The sequence below is a fragment of the Lolium rigidum genome, chromosome 7, assembly GCF_022539505.1.
Source record: "Lolium rigidum isolate FL_2022 chromosome 7, APGP_CSIRO_Lrig_0.1, whole genome shotgun sequence".
Taxonomy (NCBI): domain Eukaryota; kingdom Viridiplantae; phylum Streptophyta; class Magnoliopsida; order Poales; family Poaceae; genus Lolium; species Lolium rigidum.
The window spans coordinates 52,174,109-52,197,098 of NC_061514.1; the positions used below are offsets into that span (position 1 = coordinate 52,174,109).

Here is a 22,990-nt window from a genome sequence, read left to right on the forward strand (position 1 = left end):
ATGATCTTGATCATGTTAGGCAGCTCACAAGATCCAACAATGAAGCACAATGAGGAGAACACAACCATCTAGCTACTGCTATGGACCCATAGTCCGGGGGTGAACTACTCACTCATCACTCCGGAGGCGACCATGGCGGTGAAGAGTCCTCCGGGAGATGAATCCCCTCTCCGGCAGGGTGCCGGAGGAGATCTCCGAGAATCCCCCGAGATGGGATTGGCGGCGGCGGCGTCTCGATAAGGTTTTCCGTATCGTGGTTCTCGATGCGGGGTTTTCGCGACGGAGGCTTTAAGTAGGCGGAAGGGCAACGTGGGGGGCCACACGAGGGCCCCACACCATAGGTCGGCGCGGCCAGGGCCTGGGCCGCGCCGCCCTATGGTGGCGGCCCCTCGTGGCCCCACTTCGACTCCTCTTCGGTCTTCCGGAAGCTTCGTGGCAAAATAGGACCCTGGGCGTTGATTTCGTCCAATTCCGAGAATATTTCGTTACTAGGATTTCGAAACCAAAAACAGCAGAAAACAGCAAGCGGCTCTTCGGCATCTTATTAATAGGTTAGTTCCAGAAAATGCACGAATATGACGTAAAGTGTGCATAAAACATGTAGGTATCATCAATAATATGGCATGGAACATAAGAAATTATCGATACGTCGGAGACGTATCAATCCCTGGAAAACCCCTAGCTTCATTTGTTGCAAGGATCCTCTGAGTGTCTTCGACAGTGGGTGATCTCAAGAAATAGTCCCCGAACACTGCTATGACGGCCCTGCAGAACCGGTAGAAACAATCAAGGGCGGTGGACTCCGCCATCCGAAGATAGTCATCCGCAGTATCACCGGGAGCTCCATACGCCAGCATCCTCATGGCCACTCTGTGCACTTCGCGGTGACGAAAATCCAACCAAACCAGTGCAATCCGCATTGCATCTGAAGTAGGGATCAAAGTGGCGGATGGCATACACAATTTGCAGAAATAGCTTTCTGCTCATCCTGAAACGACGCCGGAAAACACACTCACCGTGCAATAGATTGTCGGCGAAGTAGTCGGCGTACAACATGCAGTAACCCTCCATTCGCTGTCTCGGCTTGCACTTCCGGCGACCTCGTGCCGACCCACCACGTCGACCAGTTGCCAGTCCGGCGTACATGCTTGCCAAGCAACCAAGGATCATCATGTGCTCGTCGTCTTGGGCGGCTGCTGCCATCTCTTCTTGCATAAGCTCGACGAACATCTGCTCCTCCTCTTCGTCCGAGTCCATGGCCGGCAAGGCAAATGGACGAACACCTGACGGGCGTGGTCGAAGCAACCCGAGCCGCGAGCGACGAGGAGCAAGCAGGCCGGAAAACAGGCCGGCGGAAGAGCAGCCAGATAGGCTGTCGTCCAAAGACGGCGGAATATAGGCAGGTGGGGAAGGAGGGGCGGAGGAATCTGGGCAACAAGCCGGCGGGGTGGTGCCGGCAGCGAGAGAGATACGAGGGGTGGGGGAGATTTTGAGCGACGTGGTGGTGGGGTTCGTGCGTCGAGTCACCGACAGATCGGGCCCTTCCCCGCTTTTCACTCGTCCGGAGTCCCCGAGCGCTCCCCGGGGGCCGGGGGTGGCGTGGGCTCGCCGGATGGATGAAGGGCCAAATCCGGACGAAAACGAGGAACCGGGGGCGCGACTGGGCGGAATTACACCGTCCGGATGGAAAAAACGCTCGCCGGGGGCCTCGACGGGGGCACGAGTGGAGATGCTCTGACACAAGCGGCACGTCGCATTCCCCAACCTCGGCCTCCGGGAACAACCTCCTGAGACGCCAAAAGCCGGCTCAATTCTGCACCTGGTTTCCGCCCACGAGTCCATAAACCATGCGCGCGCCCGCACCAGCGTACGTAGAGGAAATTGCACATAACACCATATGTTGGAACATGTTTTGCACAGAACCACAACCATATCTTATTTTTGCACGGAACACCATATTTTGTTGTAATTGTTGCACAAAACACTAAATAGGGATACTAGCTCGTTTGACACACAATTAGGCCCATGGGTTCACTACCGGAAGAATCTGGTGCGCCGACGGTCCCGCACCGTCGGCACAGGCTCTGCCGACGGTGACCGTTGGCGTAGCCTCGTCGGCATAGCTGGCGTCGGGGCGTGCGCAGGCACCGTCGGTGTAGAAGATCACCGTCGGCACAGGCGTACGTCGACGGCTGGACGGTGGCCGTCGGCACAACCAACTCGCCGTCATGTCGCCTGCCGTCAACGTGCCCAGCTGTGCCGACACCATCGGCACAGTTGCACCATTTTTTCCTAGAAACACGCGCGAACTGTGCCCTTTCAAACTGGAAAAAGCGCGCGAGACGGCCGGATGTGCCAACGGTGAAACCGTCGGCACAGGCTCTGCCATTTGGCACAGTTAAGGGACTGAACCGTCGGCACAGCCACTGCACTGATGCACAACATTTTGCAGTGCTGCTGCTTGCACAGCCACTGCACAGCATTTGCACAACATTTTGCACTGCTGCTGCTGCTTGCACAGCCACTGCACAGCATTTGCACAACCATTGCACATAAAATAGCTTCCGACACATGAATATCACACATATAGCTCATACATCACAGATATAGCACAAATATGGCACCAAATCCCAAATTTAGTACAAATATAGCACACAAGCAATACCTTACATATATTCATCCTACATAGATCATTCTACACATATAGCATGTGTCATGTAGCTAGTACAATGTAGCAACTATGATGGTCTACCACCCGGAGGGTAGTACTCATGATCACGCAGCTCGTCGGAGTTGAAGCGAGGGAAAGGTACTTCGAGGGTGCTCGGGAATGTAGAACCACGACGAGAGCCACCGGAAGTAGAACCATGCCAAGCTGCGCCAGAAGCACCAGGAGAATAGCGACCGGGGTGCATCGGTGTACCATCAACAGAGACGTTCCCGTTCCCGGATTCTCCCAATCCCTACATGTTCGAGGGAGTTAGCAACTTAGCCATGTAACACCAAGTTATCAACTTAGCCAAGTTAGCAACTTACCGGGGTCAACTGACGCTGACGCTTGTACATGCAATAGAACTTCTCCTTCGATGGGAACACTGGCGTCGGCCCCGGATGAAGTGGCTCTGGCTGTGTTTCCTCTCGCACATCGGCTGGCTATCGGCACACGCCGTCTCTCCCGTAGTGGTTGGTTATGTGCTGCCCGCGGACGGCAACGTGTATGCGCGCGTCCTCTTGGAAAATCCTCGAGCCCGCCCATTAGTGGTCGAGGGAGGTGAGGATACGCAGGCCCACGCGCACGTGCAAACGCCGGCTAGTCTTAATAAATGAAGATCGCGGTCACGCTCCAATCACTTGTCGTCCCCACGACACACGCGCTAGCTGATCTTAATAACCAGGCGCGGGTGCTGGTGTCGGCCATCCCGTTTCACGACTCCGGGTGTCGCCCAGAGATCCTCCCACTGGATCTGCAGCGGGATCCGGTGTGCACCTTCGACTCCCCAATGTGGAGCCGGAGTCGAATGTACTATCAGTGGTCTTAGGGGACTAAATATGTATCAAATGAGGTAACGACCCTACTTTGTGTTTTGTGCAACAATTACAACAAAATATGGTGTTCTGTGCAAAAACAAATCATTGTTGTGGTTCCTTGCAAAACATGCCCTAATATATGGTGTTATGTGCAATTTCCTCGCGTACGTACGAAGCTCGCTAGCATTCCCTGCACCTCTCCATGTACGGTTACAGACCAGCTCCGGCCGGCCTGTCGGCCGGCGTTTCCTATAAAAGCACCACGACGATCGAACACTGGCATCTCGCAGCTGACCACTTCACACACAAGACACAGCATCGAACGAATCGAAGCATACTCGAGCAGCTAGATCGTAGCAGACCATACAGTGTCAATCGGATGGCGAGCGGCACCGGGAAGGCGATGGGGTCGTCGTGGACGTCGGCGATGAGGTCGTCGTGCGTGGGCACCGTCGAGGCGCTCAAGGACCGCCATGCTGGGCTGTGCCGCTGGAGCCACGCGTTCCGGTCCCCCCAGCAGCTAGCTAGTGCTACGGCGGCGGCCGGGAACAGCAAGAGCAAGGCGGTGCCCGCTGCCGGTGGTGCCGCGGCGAGGAGGAAGGCGAGGCAGGAGCAGGAGGAGGAGCTACGCACAGTCATGTACCTCAGCAACTGGGGCCCAAACAACTAGCTGACGAAACATTAATTGCAATCTACGTAGCTGCGAGTAGATCTTGTAATATGGCTTGGATCGATGAACTCAGCATCGGCAAGAACCAGGAAGTAGCTCTGTGTTTAGGCAATTCAGTGATCGTGTCCCCACAGTACCCAGTGCGTGAGTTTTCCGGTGATACACTGCACAACCCTTGACTGATAGTCTTTCATGAACGCATACATTCCGGTGACACACTGGTACAACCCTTGACTGACAGTCTTTCATGAATGCATACATTTGGAGATAATTCAGAACCACAAATTACCATCTTTCCAGCCTAGCAGCTTAAGTGTATTATCCAGTCTTTCCGCTTCATTGCCGCGCGCTCCCCTTCTGGGGCGGACCCAAGTTGAGCTGAGTGGGGGCATAGGACCCCACTCAAAAATGTGAATTCCAGTAGTATTTATTCATATTTGAGATAGAATTTTCAAATTCTGCAAAATGTTATCAAGGAATGCCCCCACTCAATTGATTTGCCCCACGCATTAATTTCTTTGGGTCCGCTGTCCCCTTCCCTTCCCTTCCCTTTCCTCGCACGCCACCGCCGCGGCGAGGGATTCCTCCGCTCCAATTTTAGTAGATGATGTATTGATGTTCTACATATTTACAATCTGCGAATATTCTAATCCTTTTGTGGATCATGATCGGGATAATCTGAGAATATAAAGCTGAATGCAAAGTGCCTCTGAATTGAATGTAACTGCCTACGATCAGCTAACTGGGTTATACTGTTTTGTGTTTTGGGGCCGCTGAGAAACAGCAGGACGATGCTCAACGTTTTTATTGTTGTGATATAAGCTACTCCCTCCCTCCCACGAAAGTTAATGTATCTAGGCACCTGACGAGGTGCTTTTGCATGATCCTGTTTTTTTTTTTTAAACGAGGTTTAAACGTTTTAAGTGCATTTTAAAATATTACTCCTTCCGATACATAATAAGGGTCGGAAAATAAAGCTTGAACACTTTTTATGAATTGGAGAAAGTAAAATATTCCGACAAAAAATATCCACACATACATATAGATGTTCTATGTGTTCAGAAAACTATTTCGAAAAAACCGATATATTTCTTTATATTTTTTACACATGACATAAAAATATCCATTTTCCAGAAAACATGACATGCACATATAAAATATCGCGATGTATGCGTGAATTTTGTTCTTCGGTTTCTTTTGACATTTTAAAATGTTTTTCCCAGTTGCACGAGCAAATACACGCAAGATCAAAAGTGAATTTCCACGCATCCGAATTCATTATAAGAAACATAAAACTGGAATTTAAAGACTATTGTGAAAATATTTCAGGAAATATTGAGTAGCTGGACTGTCTAAGTGTTGTCATACTGCTTAAACCTATAGTTGTCATATGGTGGTTGTTAACTCTTACTAGTAAGCAACGTTCCTAATGCATGACGTCATCTTAGGGGGGGGGGGGTGGTGAAAATATATGATTTCTATCTTGCCAGATTTTTCTAGTGGTGAAAAGAAACCTGAAAAATCTCATCTAAAAAAAATAAAGAATAGAAAGAAAAGCAAAACAAAAAATGCGCCGTTGCCGGGGATCGAACCCGGGTCACCCGCGTGACAGGCGGGAATACTTACCACTATACTACAACGACTTGCTTGTTTACTATTTGAGCCAAAGCTTATTCTTAGCGATAATTGTTTCTCGCTCAACACGAACATTTCCTTAGTGATGAAGGTTCCACTTACAGCATACCGCTTCATTGCCACGAACCCCGCGCGCTCCCCTTCCCTTCCTTCCCTCGCACGCCACCGCCCGCGCGCGGCGAGGGCTTACGATGGCCGCCGCCGGCGGGAGCGGCGGCGGCGGAGGCAGCCGCCGCCACTGGCTAGCGGACGATCCCGGCTTCCGCTCCGGCGTACTCCGGAAGCTGTAAGCGGCACCTACCACCCCTCCCTCCCCCTCCCATTCTCCTCGTTCCGCGACGCGACCCCCCTCCGCCGTTCCGCTCGCGATCGATCGATTGCCCCGTAGCTCGAATCTCCGGAGGATTTTGCGTTTCCTTACGGATCGAGACTCTTCCCCACTGTTGGGTTGGGTCGAATGGAACTTAGCGGATTTGCTCAGGGCTTAGGGTTTCCGCTCGGTCGACGGGGGTTCAAGCTGGGCCTCTGGGGCTACTGGTTTTGATCCTCTATCTGTTGCCATTTCTCGCTGCGATTTAAGGCTGGCAGGCAGCAGGCTGCATTTGTGTGCCCTTGCTTACTTCGATCGACCATCAGTCCATGTCCCTACCTGCTTGCTACGTTTGTTTTGATTGGTGACCGCCACTGCATATCAATCGGGTCCGGTGAATGATCACGGAATTTGCCAGCCTGTGGCTAAATGGGTTTGCAAGTAGTGTACTGGGGCTCAGCTTGGTTATTGTCTCGGGGCAGGATGTCATTTCTTAATACTTTGGTAAATTGGTTTAGTTGGTTAGCCCGCTGTCTAGAAATGTTTGTTTTCGCTTAATTTGAAGAAGTCTCTTAGCTATTGACACACCTTTTTACAGGCTACCTGGTGCCGTGATCACATTTGTAGTGTATATTTTGTGTGCTTCGTCATGAATGATTTTATTGGTTTTAATGGTTAATTTGATTCTGGGGGCTGCATCGCAAATACATAAGTTGAGCTCAGAGTGTTGTTATAATACAAGCTCCTGCGTTGATGTATGATCCTTACCCCATTTCTGTCTAATTTTATTCAGAACTACCAGATTGAACCCATATCTCGAGCCTAGGTATGCTCCTGATTCCCAAGAGGCCCAACGTTTTGTTACCAAATTTGAGGAGGAAGCATTCAGTGGGGCTAACAGTAAGGTGTGTTTATCCAGTCTTGGTTCGTTGCACCAGTTAATTAGCCTTTTTTATGTTATGTTTCAGATCAGGGGGAAAATGTAGCATTATTAGGTTATGCATACAATGATATCTTTCTGCTAGTTAATTGGTTAACTCGAGAAAGTAAATGTTAGGCACTCGCAGTTATGCATTACAAATTTTTTTTTTGACTTGGCTTACATTTGAGTATGGTTCGTTCTTGTCTCCCATTGTTTATTTTAATTTTGAACTTGTCCAGGAAGACTACATGAGAATTATATCAAACAAGTTGCTCTTATTTGAGAAAAGAAGAAGTGAACAGATGCAACGACGAAGGCAGTCACGTAGCCAATTGCAACAGACTAATGCACCTCAGGCTTTACAAGGAGGCAATTCTTCTGTAATGCCAGAGGCGGTGATGATGGCTAGTCCAAGGCCAACTTCTCAGCCTATGACACCTATAACTCCAGGGCTAGTGGAAAACCAGATGCAATTAGGAGCCAGTCAGTGTCAGAGCCAATACCCATCCAGGCAACTGCAGGCTACAAACTTTGTAGGTTGCAGCCCAACAAGTGTGTCAAAGCCAGCTATTCAACCAAATTCTCAGCAGAATCGCCTACTTGCCAAGAATGATAGTGCCATTGGTAGGCAGCAGCTGACAAGGATGAATCAGCAAACTTTGGGAGCCAACCAACAAGAGATGGACTTGCAAAGGTACCATATCCTTGGAGCACAACAGGCTGATGCCTCTAAGATGCAGGTCGGTCAGCTTGGAGGAAAGAATAATCAGCAGGATTCTAGGCTGACAGATCTACTACATTCACAGTTCAAGGCATCTGAACCTGAGCATATGGCTCGAACTCTACAACAGATTAGCGGTGCTCAACAGAGCACTTTTGTCTGTCAGAATTCTCAGATTCCAGGTATTGACTGCTGATTTATCCATAAAAAAATGGATAATGCAATATTAATTTATTCGATGTTTTCCTTTGCCTTGTTTATCTTTCACAAGTTACAGTTTTTGCTATTTCAGCTACCGTTGGAAGTGCTAGAGAATGTGACGTAATAGAGAAAATGTATTGCCAGGTGAGAATCCAATATTTTTATATGTGAATTAACTGTTCATATTTCTGTAGTTATTGTTATGTCCCTAGTATGCGTTAGTTATGCAAAATTTGCTGCATAAACCCAATTTAGTCCTTTAAGGCTCTAATACAATATAACGGGGCTGGTTTCATTGACCTTGTATTTCAACATACAAGCATTACTAGCCGAATGACAGAATCACATTATTGAGTTGTCGATGTTTTTTTTTGTTAAATTTGAACCTCAGCCTAATCGTATTACTGCAATATTCCATTTCAGATCAAGTCTTGGAAGGATGCGTATTATTTACAGCTTGTTGAATTGGAGGAAAAGTTTCGTGTTCCAGTACTAACAGAGGTCATCTGTCCTTTTCCTAGAGATGAATCTTCATCCATTGATAATTTGCAGTGAATCTCTGTTACTTACAACTTTTGTTCCATCTCCATACAGGAACAATTGTTGTCACTACCTGGATCGAAAGCTAATTCATACAGAAAAAAAGTTGATCTCAAGAAGCAAATCAGAAAGATACTAAATTTTTTGCAGTTGAGGAAAAGTGATGTGCACGAGGGTTTAAGGTTGGAGTTCAGCAAGTACGAAAAATATATACATAATTTGGTGGATTTTATCAAGAAGACTAAAGCTCACGATGGAAAGATGAATATTGGATATCAGTTGCAGAATTTTGGTCAGCAGTCTGCAGCCATTAATCTTACTGAAAACGTATCCCTAATCGCTGGTGATAAAAGGTTGGTAAAAGCGATAGCTTGGACAAATCTGTAGATATTAAGATCAATTCTTTCGTTTGATGCAATTCTATGTATTTACTTCAAATACCAAAATATAATGCTAAGAAATATTGGACAGCGTAGACTGTCACCCTAGCTTCGGAATCAACAGAACATGCCATCCTTAATAACATGAAGTAGTAGTAATGAGGTGTTGGATTTCTTCCTAAAGTATTTTTCATTTTTGTTTAACATTTTGTAGTAACCAACATCGGTAAGACGATAACAATTCTGTTCACTCTTAACCCCATTTTTCAGAAATTATCATGGCATATGTATGTAATCTGCAATGCTCTTTTTAATTAAAATGTTTAACCTTTTGCCATTGCAGTAGACAACAAAAGCAACCTGGAGATGCAAGCATTTTGCAGTCAAGGCAAACAACTACAGCTCGAACATCACCAGATCATCAACATAACAATCACAGCCACTTGTTAGGAATAACAAGTCCTTCCTCGATCAGTTCACCAGGATCATTGCAATCTTGGTCTACCAGTATGCTTGAGTACTTGACCCCCTCACCAGTTGCCAAGCCAGGGGTAGCACCAGACTCACCCTGTGCTCCGGTGATGTCCAGATTCTCAAAGGACGTTGGCAGCATATCTGACTTTCTGTTGCATGATAATGCAGCAGCACCACCACCAAAAACAAATAGTTCTAACCATGTCACTCCTACTAAACCAATGTCAGCTTCATCACTTCAGACAGAGATAGCAGCTGGTCAAGTAGAGGATCAGGTGCGATGTAGGGACAGAACATCGGTGACTAAGAAGCCCATCGATCGTCTCATTGATGCGGTATGTCTACCAGATTTCTCAGCTCAGTCACAGTTCATGAATTGTTGCAATCCCTTATACTGACAGTTCCGTGCTTATTTTATATGTAACATCAGATGAGGTCTTCATCACCAGCAGCGCTACGCAGCTCAGCTAATTCAATCTGGTCTGTTCTTAGCATCGGTGACATTGTTCCACCTGGGAAAATTGGCACAATTTTGGATTGCAAATCCTCTCAACAACAGCAGTTTGGTGGATCTAATACTGTGAACAAAATGAAGCGTGTATTCAATAATACATCATCATGCTCTGGATCGCTACTAGCAGGAAGTTTTGATAACAGTTGCATGTCATTTGAGTGCGATGCCTCTGACTCTGGTTCGAGCAGCAAAAGAAGCATCAAGAGGCAGAAAACAAAGGTAACATGATTGATCATTAGGTTCTTAAGTTGGCAACCCAGTGCAATTTGTTCTCTTATCTATCGGAGCACAACTGATTTTCTGCTTGTCATCACTTCTTAACAGCCTAACATACTTTGAATATCTCTTGGCAGAATGCTAATGATGCTCTCTTGGAAGAGATTAAATCTATTAACAGCACACTTATCGACACAGTGATCAGCATGTCTGGTGACTGTGAAACAGATGGGTTTGCCTCCTGCGGTGGCGGGACAACGTTGAAACTGTCTTACAACGCTGTGTCCATTTCACGTGCCGTAATATCACTCTTTGCAACATCTGAAATGGTACTTTGGCTTTCACTTCCTGCACTTTACACCACATGCCGTGCACACCACAGTGTACTGACTGACTCTAACTGATGCAGTCGCTTGTCTGCCCCGCAAAGCTTTTTATCCCCCCAGATTATCCAAGTAGCTCTCCGGTACTTATTAATGACGGAGGAGATGAGGTGCTAAGGTCAGTGGCTGGTTTATGCTTGTTTACTAATTGATGAGCAGGATGTCCAAATCTGGCCCGGCTTCATAATAGCTTCGGCTACCTGCAGGAAGAATTCCAGTGCCATCTCGGTCTCACTGGACGTGGCGTTCCGGCATGTCCTCGCTGGCCTCCCGGAACCCCGATCAATCAAGGAGATAGCCAGGGCGTGGGATGCTTGTGTGCGGAAGGCTGTAACGGAGTTTGCGCAGCGGCAAGGCGGAGGGACGGTCAGCATGATGCTTGGCCGTTGGGATAGATGCGCTGCCGCATGAGAACATATATAGGATGCCCTGTGTGTCTGGTTTGCTGTAGAACGGAACATAACTGATAAGAAGGTGAGTCCATACTCCTATCCCTAGACAGATGCATATGTAGAATCTTTGGTAATCGCACCGGAACTGTATAGACTTGGGTTTTCAACATATAGAGATTGACATACCATAGGATGATAGGAGTTGATGTTGACTCCAATAGATGTAACATGTTTGAAAGCAGTAGATGTAAAGTGCTGATCACCAATGGACGGCAGGAAAAAAATGCAGTTGTAAACTCTGAACGAGGAACAAGAAAGACGTATAGTTTTACTTGTGTCTGAATAATATTTCTATTCTAAATCTGAAGAGGTTTTATGCCTTCGAAAGTTGCTTTTTTTTTCAGTCTTATTCTGACTAGACAAAAAAGACAGACAATCCATGCATGATAACAAGAGTTGAATGGACAAGGATCACGAGAGCATCAGCTTTACTAGCACCTTGTTTTGTTGAGAATTTTCACATTCTGATAAGTTAGATCGTTCATACCTGTGTCTTTTATGTGTACATCTAATGTTTTTCTTCTTTGGAAAGTACTGCAAGATATAACCATCTGATGCAAACAACGCTAATGTCGGATCAGTAATCACCTTTGTTCGTGGACAATAGAAAAGAAACTGGCCTGATGTTGCCATGGGAACTCTCATTTCATAGTCCACAAAATCTTAGAGAAACCATAGTTATGTGCCTATGTATCATGTCCAAGTCACATGTCATTATTGTTTGAGTATAACAACCTTCGTACAATGTACATCGAAACAAAATTGATTGTACTTTATGCTTCACATGTGGAGGTATACCCATCGATGTAATGGAAGCTTCATTAGACTAGATTCCAAACAAAATAATGTTGTTTTTGTCAAGCTTCATGCATTCGATGCATCCAAAATTCTGAACTGATAGAAAAGGCTGGGCAATCCATATATATAGTTTTGAATAGGATATTTGACGAAGCTTGTATTCAAGACACGTTTCGCTGGATCTATGAATGTTTTGCATTTTATACGATGATATATTTTCAAATGTTAAGGGCGTGAAAAATAACCTTTTTGGTCGCTGCAGTATTGTTTGCTGGTGGTAAGGTCTTGATGGGGTAACAGCCTTTAGCATTCATCAACACAAACAAGATTGGTGATAAATAAGTATTTTACCAATTATGGTTCACAAAAAGATTGTTGGTAAATAATAAATTTACAGCGCATAACCTGATACTACCACCAGTAAACAATACTGCAGAAACCCAGGTCGTCGTCGCTGACCTGTCCGGCCAACGCCGCGTACATGAGCGCCATGGAGCTCGTCAAACAGGATATTTCAGTCTCCATGGGGAGGCTCAACCCCGTGTTGGACGGTTGGACGCTGTGCAAGCCTGCAAGGTTGGAGGCAGACCAAGCTGTTCCTGCCGCTCATCAATGCGCGGAGGCAGCCCAAATCTCGAGTCTGCAGCGCCGGCGGCATCCTCGATTCGTACATCATCGACCCGCTCCTTGATGTCTTGATCTACACGGTGATAAGCACGGCGACGTCGACCGTCTGGCTCTCTGAGACGACGAGTTGGTGAGCCTCGTCTCGGAGTTACTCGGCGCCGGTCGTGGGCTGCTTGGAGTGGACGCTCGCCTACGTACCTCGTGGAATATGCCTATATATTCACTTGCAAAATTGGAGAGGTGCCTTTTAGATATCTAGGGATGCCTGTACATTATAAAAGACTTTGTAAGATTGATTGGAGGCCAGCAGAGGAAAAAGTAGAAAAGAAATGTCCCTGCTGGCAAGGGGGATAATTCTTACAGAGATTTATCTTAGTAATGTGCTTGGTTTCATGATGTTTTTTTCTAGAGTTCCGAAAGAAGTCCTTAAACGTTTTGATTTCTTTAGGGCTCGGGTTTTATGGCAAGAAAGGGAAGGGGTCCGCAAATACGACCTTGTGAAATGGGCTGATGTGTGTCAGCCGAGGGATCAAGGTGGTCTGGGACTCACAAATCTTGACGTAAGAAACATTAGCTTACTTTGCAAATGGTTATGGAGACTAGAGAACGAGGAAGGGGATTGGCAAAAAATCTTAAAGTTTAAATACTTTAAGAATGGTATTATTACGCATGATAGAAAATATGTTGGTTGCTCCCATTTTTGGTCAGGTTTGATGGAGGTAAAAGACGTTTTTTATAGTTGTTGTAAAAGGGTGTTAGGGGACGGATGTAAAACTAGATTCTGAAGATGTGTGGGTGGGAGAGAAACCGCTGTCTGTACTCTTCCCGAGGCTTTATAACTTGACTTTCTCACAAGGTGTTTCGGTAGCTAGAGTTTTTGCACAAGATTTTAATTGCATTCAATTTAGAAGATGCTTGTATGGGGAGTCTCTGGAAATGTGGAACAAACTTCTGGACATGTGTGGTAGTACTACCTTGTCACAGGAGCCTGATAGGGTGAGTTGGAAGTTTACTAAATCTGGAATTTTTTGTGTTAAGTCGTTGTATACTTATCTGATGGCTAGGTGTGTTCTTTTCCCATATAAGATGATTTGGAGGATGAAAATTCCTCTCAAAATCAAAGCATTTATCTGGTTGGTAGTGAAGAATAGAATCCTGACTAAGATTAACTTGGCCAAGAAAGGATGGAAAGGTAGTGTCCTGTGTGAATTCTGTGGGGAAGTGAAGATATGAACCATCTGTTCTTTGAATGTCCCATGGCTAAATATAACTGGATGTGGCTAGTTGTGCTTTAGGTATAGGAACAAAACCGGTGAACTTCTATGATTTGTGCCAGAATTGGCTTCAGAAGTTCACTGGCCGTGATAGGACTGTAGTTATGGTGGGTACAACAACTTTGTTGTGGAATTTATGGAAGACAAGAAATGCATCTTGTTTTCAACGGAAATTCCCTAACAACCCTGCTGAAGCGATCTTTTCTATGTGTCGACTAATGGATGAATGGAATTTTCTTCAGAAAGAAAAGGTTCAAGAGCTCGTGCGACGGGTGTCTGAACGGATTCGCAGAAGACATGGGTTGGCGCCTATGACAAAAAGGATATGTGACGGCTGAATCGCTTCATCCGGAAAACTTGGATCCTTTATGTATAGAGACCTGCCTGTCATTATGGTTGTTATGTCGTGTTCAAAAAGTTGGTGTTGTCCTGTAGAGATGGTCCTGGAGGTTTTAGTAACTGTTTAGATGGTTGGTCTTTTTAGTTTGTGTGACTGAGCCTGGAGGGTTTAGTTGTTGTGTCATACATTTGAATGTAATGCTGACTCCAATTTCTTAATTGAAATTGGGGGCCATGTGGCCCCTACAATAAAAAAATGTACCTTGTGGTCGTGGACGTCCAGGACAAGCTGCGATGGTGACTGGTGAGACGGAGACCAACGGCAGCATGCCGTACCTGAACGCAGTGGTGCTCGAGTTGAGAGCCGCCGCATGCACCCATCAGTGCCGTTCATCTTACGCGGCGTCCATGGCCAGGGAGCCGCCACAGTTGGCGCGACCCTGCTGTCCGACGGTTTGAGGGTGCAGTTCGTTGCATGGCGTCTCTAGAAATTTAGGATCCCGATACCATATGCAAAATGATGTCCAAGTTTTTTTTTAAATCACACGACTATTTTTCTTGAAAAGGGAAGGTACATCGAAGGATCCCGAACATTACTGCATTAATTCTGAACGGTTACATAAGCTTTTATACGGGACCCTAAGAAATTAAAAATTATAACATTGCCATGATATTTTGCGCAAAGAATCCTAAACATCACGTTGGAAAAGAAATCTGGTCCTTGTATTCCGCCACCACAACTGGAGCTCCACCGCCGGCCACTCTTGCTACCACCGGGGACAAATCCACTTCGGGCAGTAAGAGCGATGAACGTTGTCGATGCTGCATGGCTCCATGGAAAGGCTTCCACATCGGAGGTTGCATTGATGCCAACAAAGGCATCTGGAGAGACCACCTGCATGACCACATATCATGGCGACAACGAGCTACCATGTGTTCTTCTCCAACTTCCAGCATCGATATTCCGCAATCTCGTCCACAACCACAGGCCACCACTCTCTCCAACACCTTCTCGCCGCCACGGCCGGCCAGAAGGAGTAGGAACACAACAAAACTGCATCAGAAGAGGAAGTCCAAACCAAGCTTAATTATTTTGGGCTCTATCGCCCAGCTCCCGACCCAATAGCAGCCGACCACCAAGGATGACCGTCAGGGGAAGAAGAAGATGAGCTCCCAGACGCCGCTCGCAGATGCCCAAATGCATCACCGTGGCATTGCGCCATATGCCATGAAGGCAACACCTACAAGAACCGTAGATCTAAACCTGCAACTACGGGTGGCATATAGAGGGGGAGAGAGAAACTATACCTCTCTGCCCCTCCACTCAAGCGACAGCGGGCGGGGCTAAGGAGACCAGGAGATGAGAGATAGGAAAGGAGAGAGAAAAGAAAGAAAGGACCTCTTCTCTATAGGATCTGCAGCTCAACTTCACTCATAACTATTTCAAGGAGCTATATTTTTGCACCCTGCAGGGCAGCCCGTGTTGCACTGGGCTTAGGCCCAAACCTGCATTTAATCTCCTTTATTTTTTTTTTTTGGCAAACTCGTGTAAATAGTAGTTCAATGTCTACACACGGGCCAACTCGGTGCGTGGCCCATTTCTAGATCTGCCCCGTGTTAAACTGTCAATTTATATAATCTTCAAAAATGTATCCAATACAAATGCTAAAGACTAAATGTAGCAACAAATTTGTAAACTAACCTCATGTTCTACCATAAGGCATCAGTGCATCACCCCTCTCGTATTTCCTGAATAAAATCTTTTGTCATAGTCCCCTAAAAAAAACTTAATTGATCTTCTCTATCAGCAGGTTATCACCAATATTAGCATCGGAAGAATTTCTTTTAAGGACTAACTTAAGTTTCCCTTCACAACGGATCTACTATCAACACAGGAATGACACTCGCGTTTCCAGAAGAAATGATTTGTCTTGTTCCCTAAATCAGAAAAGAATAATATAAATGAATTTAAACACTTCATGAATGAAATTGTAGAAATGTCAATATTATAACTTATTGGAACCGCCAATGTGAGATCTCTTTTTACCAACGGCCAAGGCTACAGCGCTGATTTTAGAGCATGTAAACGGAAAAAAGAGGAATGGGTATGACCGTATGAGGCAGCAAGGAAGACAAACACTTGTAGCTAAGCCTAACGTGAAAACAGTCAAAGTCACGGATCAGGATAGGACCAGGACACATATAGTACCAGTATAGATGTCGGTGTAAAAGTGTGTTATCAGAGAGATCAAACCATGATCAGACTTCAAGGCTGGATTGCTAGTTTGAATCTTTTTTTTCGACAAAGGATGCTTTATTACTTTAAAAAGCAATTACATCCAGCCTCTACATAACCAGGATGCACACAACCGTTTTGTTGTCTCAAGTCAAAAACATGATAAAAAGTTGATTGCGGAAAACCTTGTTTGAATTGATCAAAACTAGACATGCCGCAGTTAGGACGGCACTTGACGGACATGTGCTGGCGGCTGGCAGTGGGTGCCATCCAGACTCTAGTGTCCAAGGCGACGCGGGTAGGCTCTACGCATGCAAGAGTAATCAGATTTGATCACCACAAGTATCTTGCAAAGCTTAGTACGTATGTACACTTACCCTTATGGATAAATTCACATCATATCTCTACGAACATCTTCAAAAAGTAAAAGAGACTGATTTGGTGAATTTTAATATTAACGAGATCATCACAGACGCCTCGCTATTAACGGAAACATCGAGTTTTATTCCGACCATATGAACAGGGAATCGGGATCTAAGTCATGCTATTTGTTCGGTTTGATAGGCCACCATGGATCGGGAACCATTTTTAATAACTTCCTCGAATCAAGAACTGATGTGTGCGTGGCTATTCAGAACCAGACCAAATCAGATATACAGAGAAAAAAGAACTGAACCAAAACAAGCCCGCACACCCCAGGTGGTGTGTTTTGGGCCGGCCCATGGGTCGTTCTCACTTTTCTTTACTTTTATTCATTATTCATTTTTATTTTATCAAAAGATGAATATTTCTAAACCTGTTTTTTTAAATCTGGATGGTTTTCAAATTATGATTTTTTAAATTGAATATTTTTAATTTAAATATTTCTTAAATTTGAACATTTTTCGAGATTGAACATTTTTTGGGACTGAATATTTTTTCGAAAAAGACCATTTTAATTTTTTGAACATTTTACGAATATGAAATATTTTATAAATTCAATTATTTTAAATCTAAAAAATTCAAAATTTTGAACATTTTTCGGGATTGCCCATATTTAAGAGCATGCAAAGGGTTGTGCCAAAGATAAGAGTCAGGGCCATCTAGTTGGCAGCTGACTAGTAGAAGTATGGTAGGATTTAATAGAATAAGATCAGATTTTGTTGTTACCATATCCTATACGATATTTTTTTAACTGATTCGGAGCGGGTCGAATAATGACCGGTCCCGAATTCAAATATATATGTATGTGTGTAAGAGGATAGGATCATTTTCGCATCATTAATTTAGAGATAAAACTAAAAGATAAGATATTGTGTCACATGTTTTATCATCTTCTCTAAACCATACACGATAAGACTTCTATCTTTGTAAACACTTGTAACGTGGATTTCCACTTTTATTTACAAAAATGTGAAATGCAATGTGTGTGGCAAGCATGCTAGCCTCACGTGAAAATGATTACACTGTGCGATTTTATATATTATTTGAGGGGAACAAATTAATTGTGCAAAATTATCCTATCTGCACCATTAATATAAAAATAACACTATAAGAAATATATTGTACCATATATTTTTATTGTCTTCTCTAAATGATACAGAAATATCTACTTAAAGTATAAGACTGGTATCTTTGTAAATACTGATGATGTGGATTTCCACTTTTATGAACAAAAGATGAAATACATTGTGCGGCAAGCATACTAGCCTCACATGGAAATTCTTATCCTCCATGCTTTCATATATTATTTGACGGGAATAAATTACTGATGCGGAAATTATCATATCCACACCATTAGTTTAGAGATAACACTAGAAGATAGTGTGTTTTATTGCATTATATGTTTTATTGTCTTCTTAAAACGATACACAATATTTAAAAGATAAGATAAGGCCACCATCTTAGTAAATACCGGTGACATGATTTCCACTTTTACTAACAAAAAGCTAAACTTCATTGTGGGCCAATCATGCTAGCTTCACATGAGAATGCATACGCCTTGTGCTTTTATACTCCCTCCATACCGCATACCGGTTTAGAGGACAATTACGTATTTCGAGAAAAAAGTTTGACTATAAATTTAATTCACAAAATATAAGATACATGTCACATATATATTTAATATTTTGTTGACCAAATTAGTAGTTTTTTTCTCGAAATACGTAATTGCCATGTAAACCGGTATGGATGGAGTATATTACTTAGGAAAATAAATTAATGGTGCAAAAATTATCATATCCGCACCATTAGTTTAGAGATAATACTAGAAGATAATGTATTTTATCCCATGTTTTATTGTCTTCACTAAATGATACAAATGCTATCTTTGTAAATACCGATGATCTGGATTGTGGATTTCCTCTTTTATGAAGAAAAATGTGAAATATACATTGTAGAGCAAGCATGTTAGCCTCACATGGAAACGCTTCGGACGAAGCCTACCCGGTGATGCGTCTCGTTCCGCTCGTCAGAAGTTAGCCTCACTTTTATATAAATTTAAATCACAATATAACATGCGGCGTGACATGGTGACAATACATGGTGATAAGGGAAAAGATGTTTTGTTCTCAAAAATAATAATTAAATCTCCTTTTCATAACAGTGAGATGAACTGCTCCTCTGTCCGTGAATAATTTCAGATGTCCAGAATCATTTTTTTCCGAGATTAATTGAGCGTGCCTAGAATCATGATCCCATGTTTATGTTTTCTTGGTTCTAGATAACAAAAGCAAGATATGGAAGCATTTTGTAGTCAGGGCAAACAACTATGGCTAGCGAACAACTATTCACGCGCTAGCGTACTAGCATAACCAGAATATGAATATAAGAACATGATACTAATACCATACATTTATAATACATTAAACACATACTAAACATGACACTAGTGATATAGTAGAAGAAGGACTTGACGTGACAATTCCGGAAATTCGTCCCTGATAGGAATCGAACTCCGGTGTCGTTGAGGTGTGCCACTGCAACCCCAACCACTGTGCTAAGCCCACGTCGTCACATTAAACACATATTGATATTGCATTTCATAACCCATCTTATAGCGAAAGATCCATTATATAGGTATTACAGATAACCATAATTATGTAGAGAAACTCATATGGTTCTATTTTAAAAAAAAGCAAGGGCAAAAGCTTAGCCCCTTTTGGTTAATTAAGAAGAGAGTGGATTTGGTGATCAGGGGATACGTGAGCACCCGGTTATCACCGTTGGATTTGGTCCACCACCGTTGGATTCCGCTACTCACTAACGGCCACTCACTAACGGCCACTACCTCACCGGCCTCCACCTCCACCTCGCCGGCCTCCACCTCGCGCATCTGAGGTCGCGCCAGTGTCTCCCCGGCCAAGCGCGTCGCCGTGCACCTTCCCCGTCTCTCCTCCCTTCCACTCGACGCGCTGGACCGCGTCGATGCGTGTACAGTGCTAACATCGTTAGACACATCTCGAGCAGAGAAGGGGTGCTCACGTATCCCCCTGATCACCAAACTTCATTCGTAATTAAGAAAGTAGTTTATAATAATTGATAATTGTCATAATACAACAAAAGTTCTGGAAGGTATGTAATTGCAACTATAGGGGGTGGATGTGAAAAGGAGATACACAAATTTAAGATTTTCTAAGTTTTAGGCTTTAAACAAAAGGTGGAGTTGAACAATGCAAAATGAACAACCTAAATGACACAAACTCAAAGGAACACAAAAAGACCGAGCAACAAGAAGAGTGACACGAAGAAACGAGATAACTGTTGAGGAGACATGAGACCTGAGATTTGTTTCTCGTAGTTCCTTCTCTTTTAGGGGAAGCAGGTCTATGTTGGAGGGATGTGACGTCACAAAGGCCACCAACACCACAAAGGGCTCACCTTCTTCTGCGTTGAAGCTACCACAAAGGCGAGTTCACTTCTCCATGAGGCGGTCCCGGTCGAGGTGGCTACCAAACCTTCACAAGGTTGGGGCACAACTCCAAAACTCAATTGAAGGCTCTAGACTACACCTTGAAGGTTGTACAACACCAAGCAAGCTCTCAAGATGCTCTCATTACAAGGGTCTCCATCATGAGGACCTAGGGTTACAAGTTCCACAAAGGAATTAAGAGGAAATTCGAATTCCTTTGGCCACAAGTAGATCGAGCTCTCCTCATTCGATTCTTCAAAGATGGAGTGAATTGATTGGTTAGAGAGGGAGACCCACAACTTGAAGCTATGGGGTGACGAAGGAGAGAGAAAATCCATGACTAGCGTACCCCTTGAGGAAGAAGGGGTGGCTATTTATAGTCCTCAAATTTCCAGCCATTGCATTGTCGCAGGGCCAAAATATCCGGAATTAGTATACCCACAAGGGGATATTCCGTCCCCCGCATTTCGGCAGGCCCGAACCACTCTGGCTAGGTTGGTTTGACCATCAGCTAATATGCCCTGGCTGGTCGGATAACTACGACCAATATTCCGACCAGGAATTAGAGACTGCAATATTTGGCCGGAATTGGTCCAGACTGGGGTTGGAACACTCCTATGCCGCAGGCAATGCCACAACCAGAAATCTGAGGCTCTTTCTTCACCATTTGCTCAGATATAAACACAAAAACTTGAAAACCTACAAAATAAGACTTAGAGTAGACTATGGTCTTCCATGTCGATTTTCTAGTTTTTGATGGGCCGTCAACTATCTTGTGCTTCATTAGATAGACTTATACACTTAGCATAGATGGTAAAACATTAAAGATCGGATCGGTTTTTGCAGTTACCATATCCTATACGATATTTTTTCGACGGACTTAAAGCGGATAAGATAATTACCAGTTGCAGATTCAAGTATAGATATATGAGTGTAAGCGGATATAATAATTTCTACATTTAGCACTAAGAAATAATGTATTGTATCACATGTTTTATTGTCTATTCTAAACGACACACAATGTATAAGATAAGACAGCTATCTTTGTAAATGACGTGGATTTCCACTTTTATGAACAGAAAGGTGAAATACATTGTGGGGCAAGCATGCTAGCCTCACATGGAAATGCTTACACGCTGTGCTTTTATATGCATAAAAAAAGAATCATTGGAATCAACTATCCAAAGCCACCATGGCGTCCGTCGAGAATGCCGCCACCACCATCGACTTCCTTGCAATGAAGTGTGTTCCGGAGTCGCACGTGTGGACTGAGCAGAAGGACTATCCGGTGGTGCTCGAGTCGGCAGGGAGCGATGAGGTGCCTGTGGTTGACATGGCTGACGGCACGGACGGTGCTGTCGCCGCCGTGGCGCGGGCTGCGGAGGAGTGGGGCGGGTTCCTGCTAGTCGGACACGGCGTGCCGATCGAGCTCCTGGTGCGTGTAGAGGAGCAGATCAAGTGCCTGCTCGCGCGCCCGGCTCCAGATAAGGAGCGAGCCGCGCGCGGTGGAGACTTCAAGAATGGCTACGGCGTGCCGCCCTATGCGCTCTACTTCTCCAAGCTGATGTGGTCGGAGGGATACACCTTCTCCGCCGCCAACGTCCGCTCGGAGTTCCGGCGGATCTGGCCCGACGGCGGTGATGAGTACATGCGCTTTTGGTACGGACTAGTTTACTACATCCATGCATATCGATCTCATTGAGTGCAGGTGCATTACTAATGCCGTGATGCGTGTTGTACCCAGTGATGTGATGGAGGAGCTTCACAAAGAGATGAGGGCACTCGGTGAGAAGGTGTTGGACATGTTCTACAAGGCGCTAGGGCTTAGCGCTGACCACATCGCCGGCGGCGAGGTGGAGCGCCAGATCCGCGACACGATGACGGCCACCATGCGCCTCAACATGTTACGTGCACGCCCCATAGTAATTAACCAACTTTATTATGTCAGTGACACACAGGGGGTGTCACTCACGCTCTCTAATCTTCTTGCAGGTACCCCAAGTGCCCAGAACCGGAGCGCGCGATTGGGCTCGCGGCGCACACGGACTCGGTCTTCTTCACGTTCATCATGCAGAGCCTGGTGCCGGGGCTGCAGCTTCTCCGGCGTGGGCCTGATCGGTGGGTGACCGTGCCCGCCCAGCCTGGAGCGCTTCCTGTCCTCATCGGCGACCTCTTCCACGTCCTCACCAACGGCCGCTTCCACAACGTGCTTCACCGGGCCGTCGTAAACCAGGATCGCGAGCGCGTCTCCGTGGCTTACCTTATCGGCCCGCCGAAGGACATGAAGGTCGCTCCGCTCGACGTGGCCATTCGTCAGGGGAGCAAAGCTGAGTTCCGTGTCGTGACGTGGCCGGAGTACATGGTGGCAAGGGAGAAGACGTTCTGGAACGACGGGGCGGCTCTCGAAATGCTGCGGGTGACCGAGGATGAAGGAGATGCAGAGCTTGCCCAAGGAATGAATAAGTGATCGTTTCTTATTTCTTTTGTTGAAAAATAAATGGAGACGATGTACTGCTCTGTCCTCTATTTACTTCTTTATTACTATGAGAAAATAAGAGATAAACTGGTCATACAACATAATCACGATCCCGATGTTTATAATTCTTGGCTGCACGGCGGTGATTTTGTTACACAGATTTGCCAATTCTCCGTATAATGAGATTCATGTTACAGCTCAATAGATTTTTCGACGCGTTGCTTTTCCGAAAATAATATGCATGGGCGGGATTCGATCCCTGGACCTGACGCTCACTGATGGAAAACCGTTTTTTTTTAACACGGAGCGCCCCGAAGGGCGTAGAAGCATCATTAATACCAAGCGGTGGGTGTACAATAAGTTATAAAGAACCCCAAGAAATAGAGAAATAACACATAGGTCCCT

The 22,990-nt window shown here is 45.2% G+C and overlaps 3 protein-coding genes and 1 non-coding gene across 5 annotated transcripts; 3 read left to right on the forward strand and 1 right to left on the reverse strand.

Moving 5' to 3' along the window:
- The first annotated feature begins 3,907 nt into the window (after positions 1-3,907).
- On the forward strand, positions 3,908-4,198 carry LOC124675341. Its single transcript, XM_047211413.1, has one exon. The coding sequence runs from the start codon at positions 3,908-3,910 to the stop codon at positions 4,196-4,198; it is 291 nt and encodes a 96-aa protein (XP_047067369.1).
- A 1,571-nt stretch (positions 4,199-5,769) lies between these two features.
- On the reverse strand, positions 5,770-5,841 carry TRNAD-GUC. Its single transcript has one exon. It is a non-coding gene; the product is annotated as a tRNA-Asp (tRNA).
- A 183-nt stretch (positions 5,842-6,024) lies between these two features.
- LOC124678444 (mediator of RNA polymerase II transcription subunit 15a-like) lies at positions 6,025-11,249 on the forward strand. Of its 2 annotated transcripts, none has more exons than XM_047214336.1 (11): positions 6,025-6,119; positions 6,937-7,048; positions 7,305-7,968; positions 8,079-8,131; positions 8,411-8,488; positions 8,582-8,880; positions 9,251-9,716; positions 9,812-10,114; positions 10,249-10,440; positions 10,521-10,612; positions 10,701-11,249. In XM_047214336.1, exons 1-11 carry the CDS (start codon positions 6,025-6,027, stop codon positions 10,903-10,905), a joined length of 2,559 nt encoding a protein of 852 aa, XP_047070292.1. In that variant the 3' UTR covers positions 10,906-11,249. The 2 variants fall into 2 exon arrangements, with proteins under 2 accessions (XP_047070292.1, XP_047070293.1); XM_047214337.1 differs by having other exon boundaries at positions 9,254-9,716.
- Positions 11,250-14,278: 3,029 nt separating this feature from the next.
- On the forward strand, positions 14,279-22,576 carry LOC124671352 (gibberellin 3-beta-dioxygenase 1-like). The gene is made up of 5 exons (XM_047207731.1): positions 14,279-14,412; positions 16,683-16,705; positions 21,333-21,768; positions 21,854-22,012; positions 22,102-22,576. The coding sequence occupies exons 1-5, from the start codon at positions 14,279-14,281 to the stop codon at positions 22,574-22,576; spliced, it is 1,227 nt and encodes a 408-aa protein (XP_047063687.1).
- The last annotated feature ends 414 nt before the right edge of the window (positions 22,577-22,990 follow it).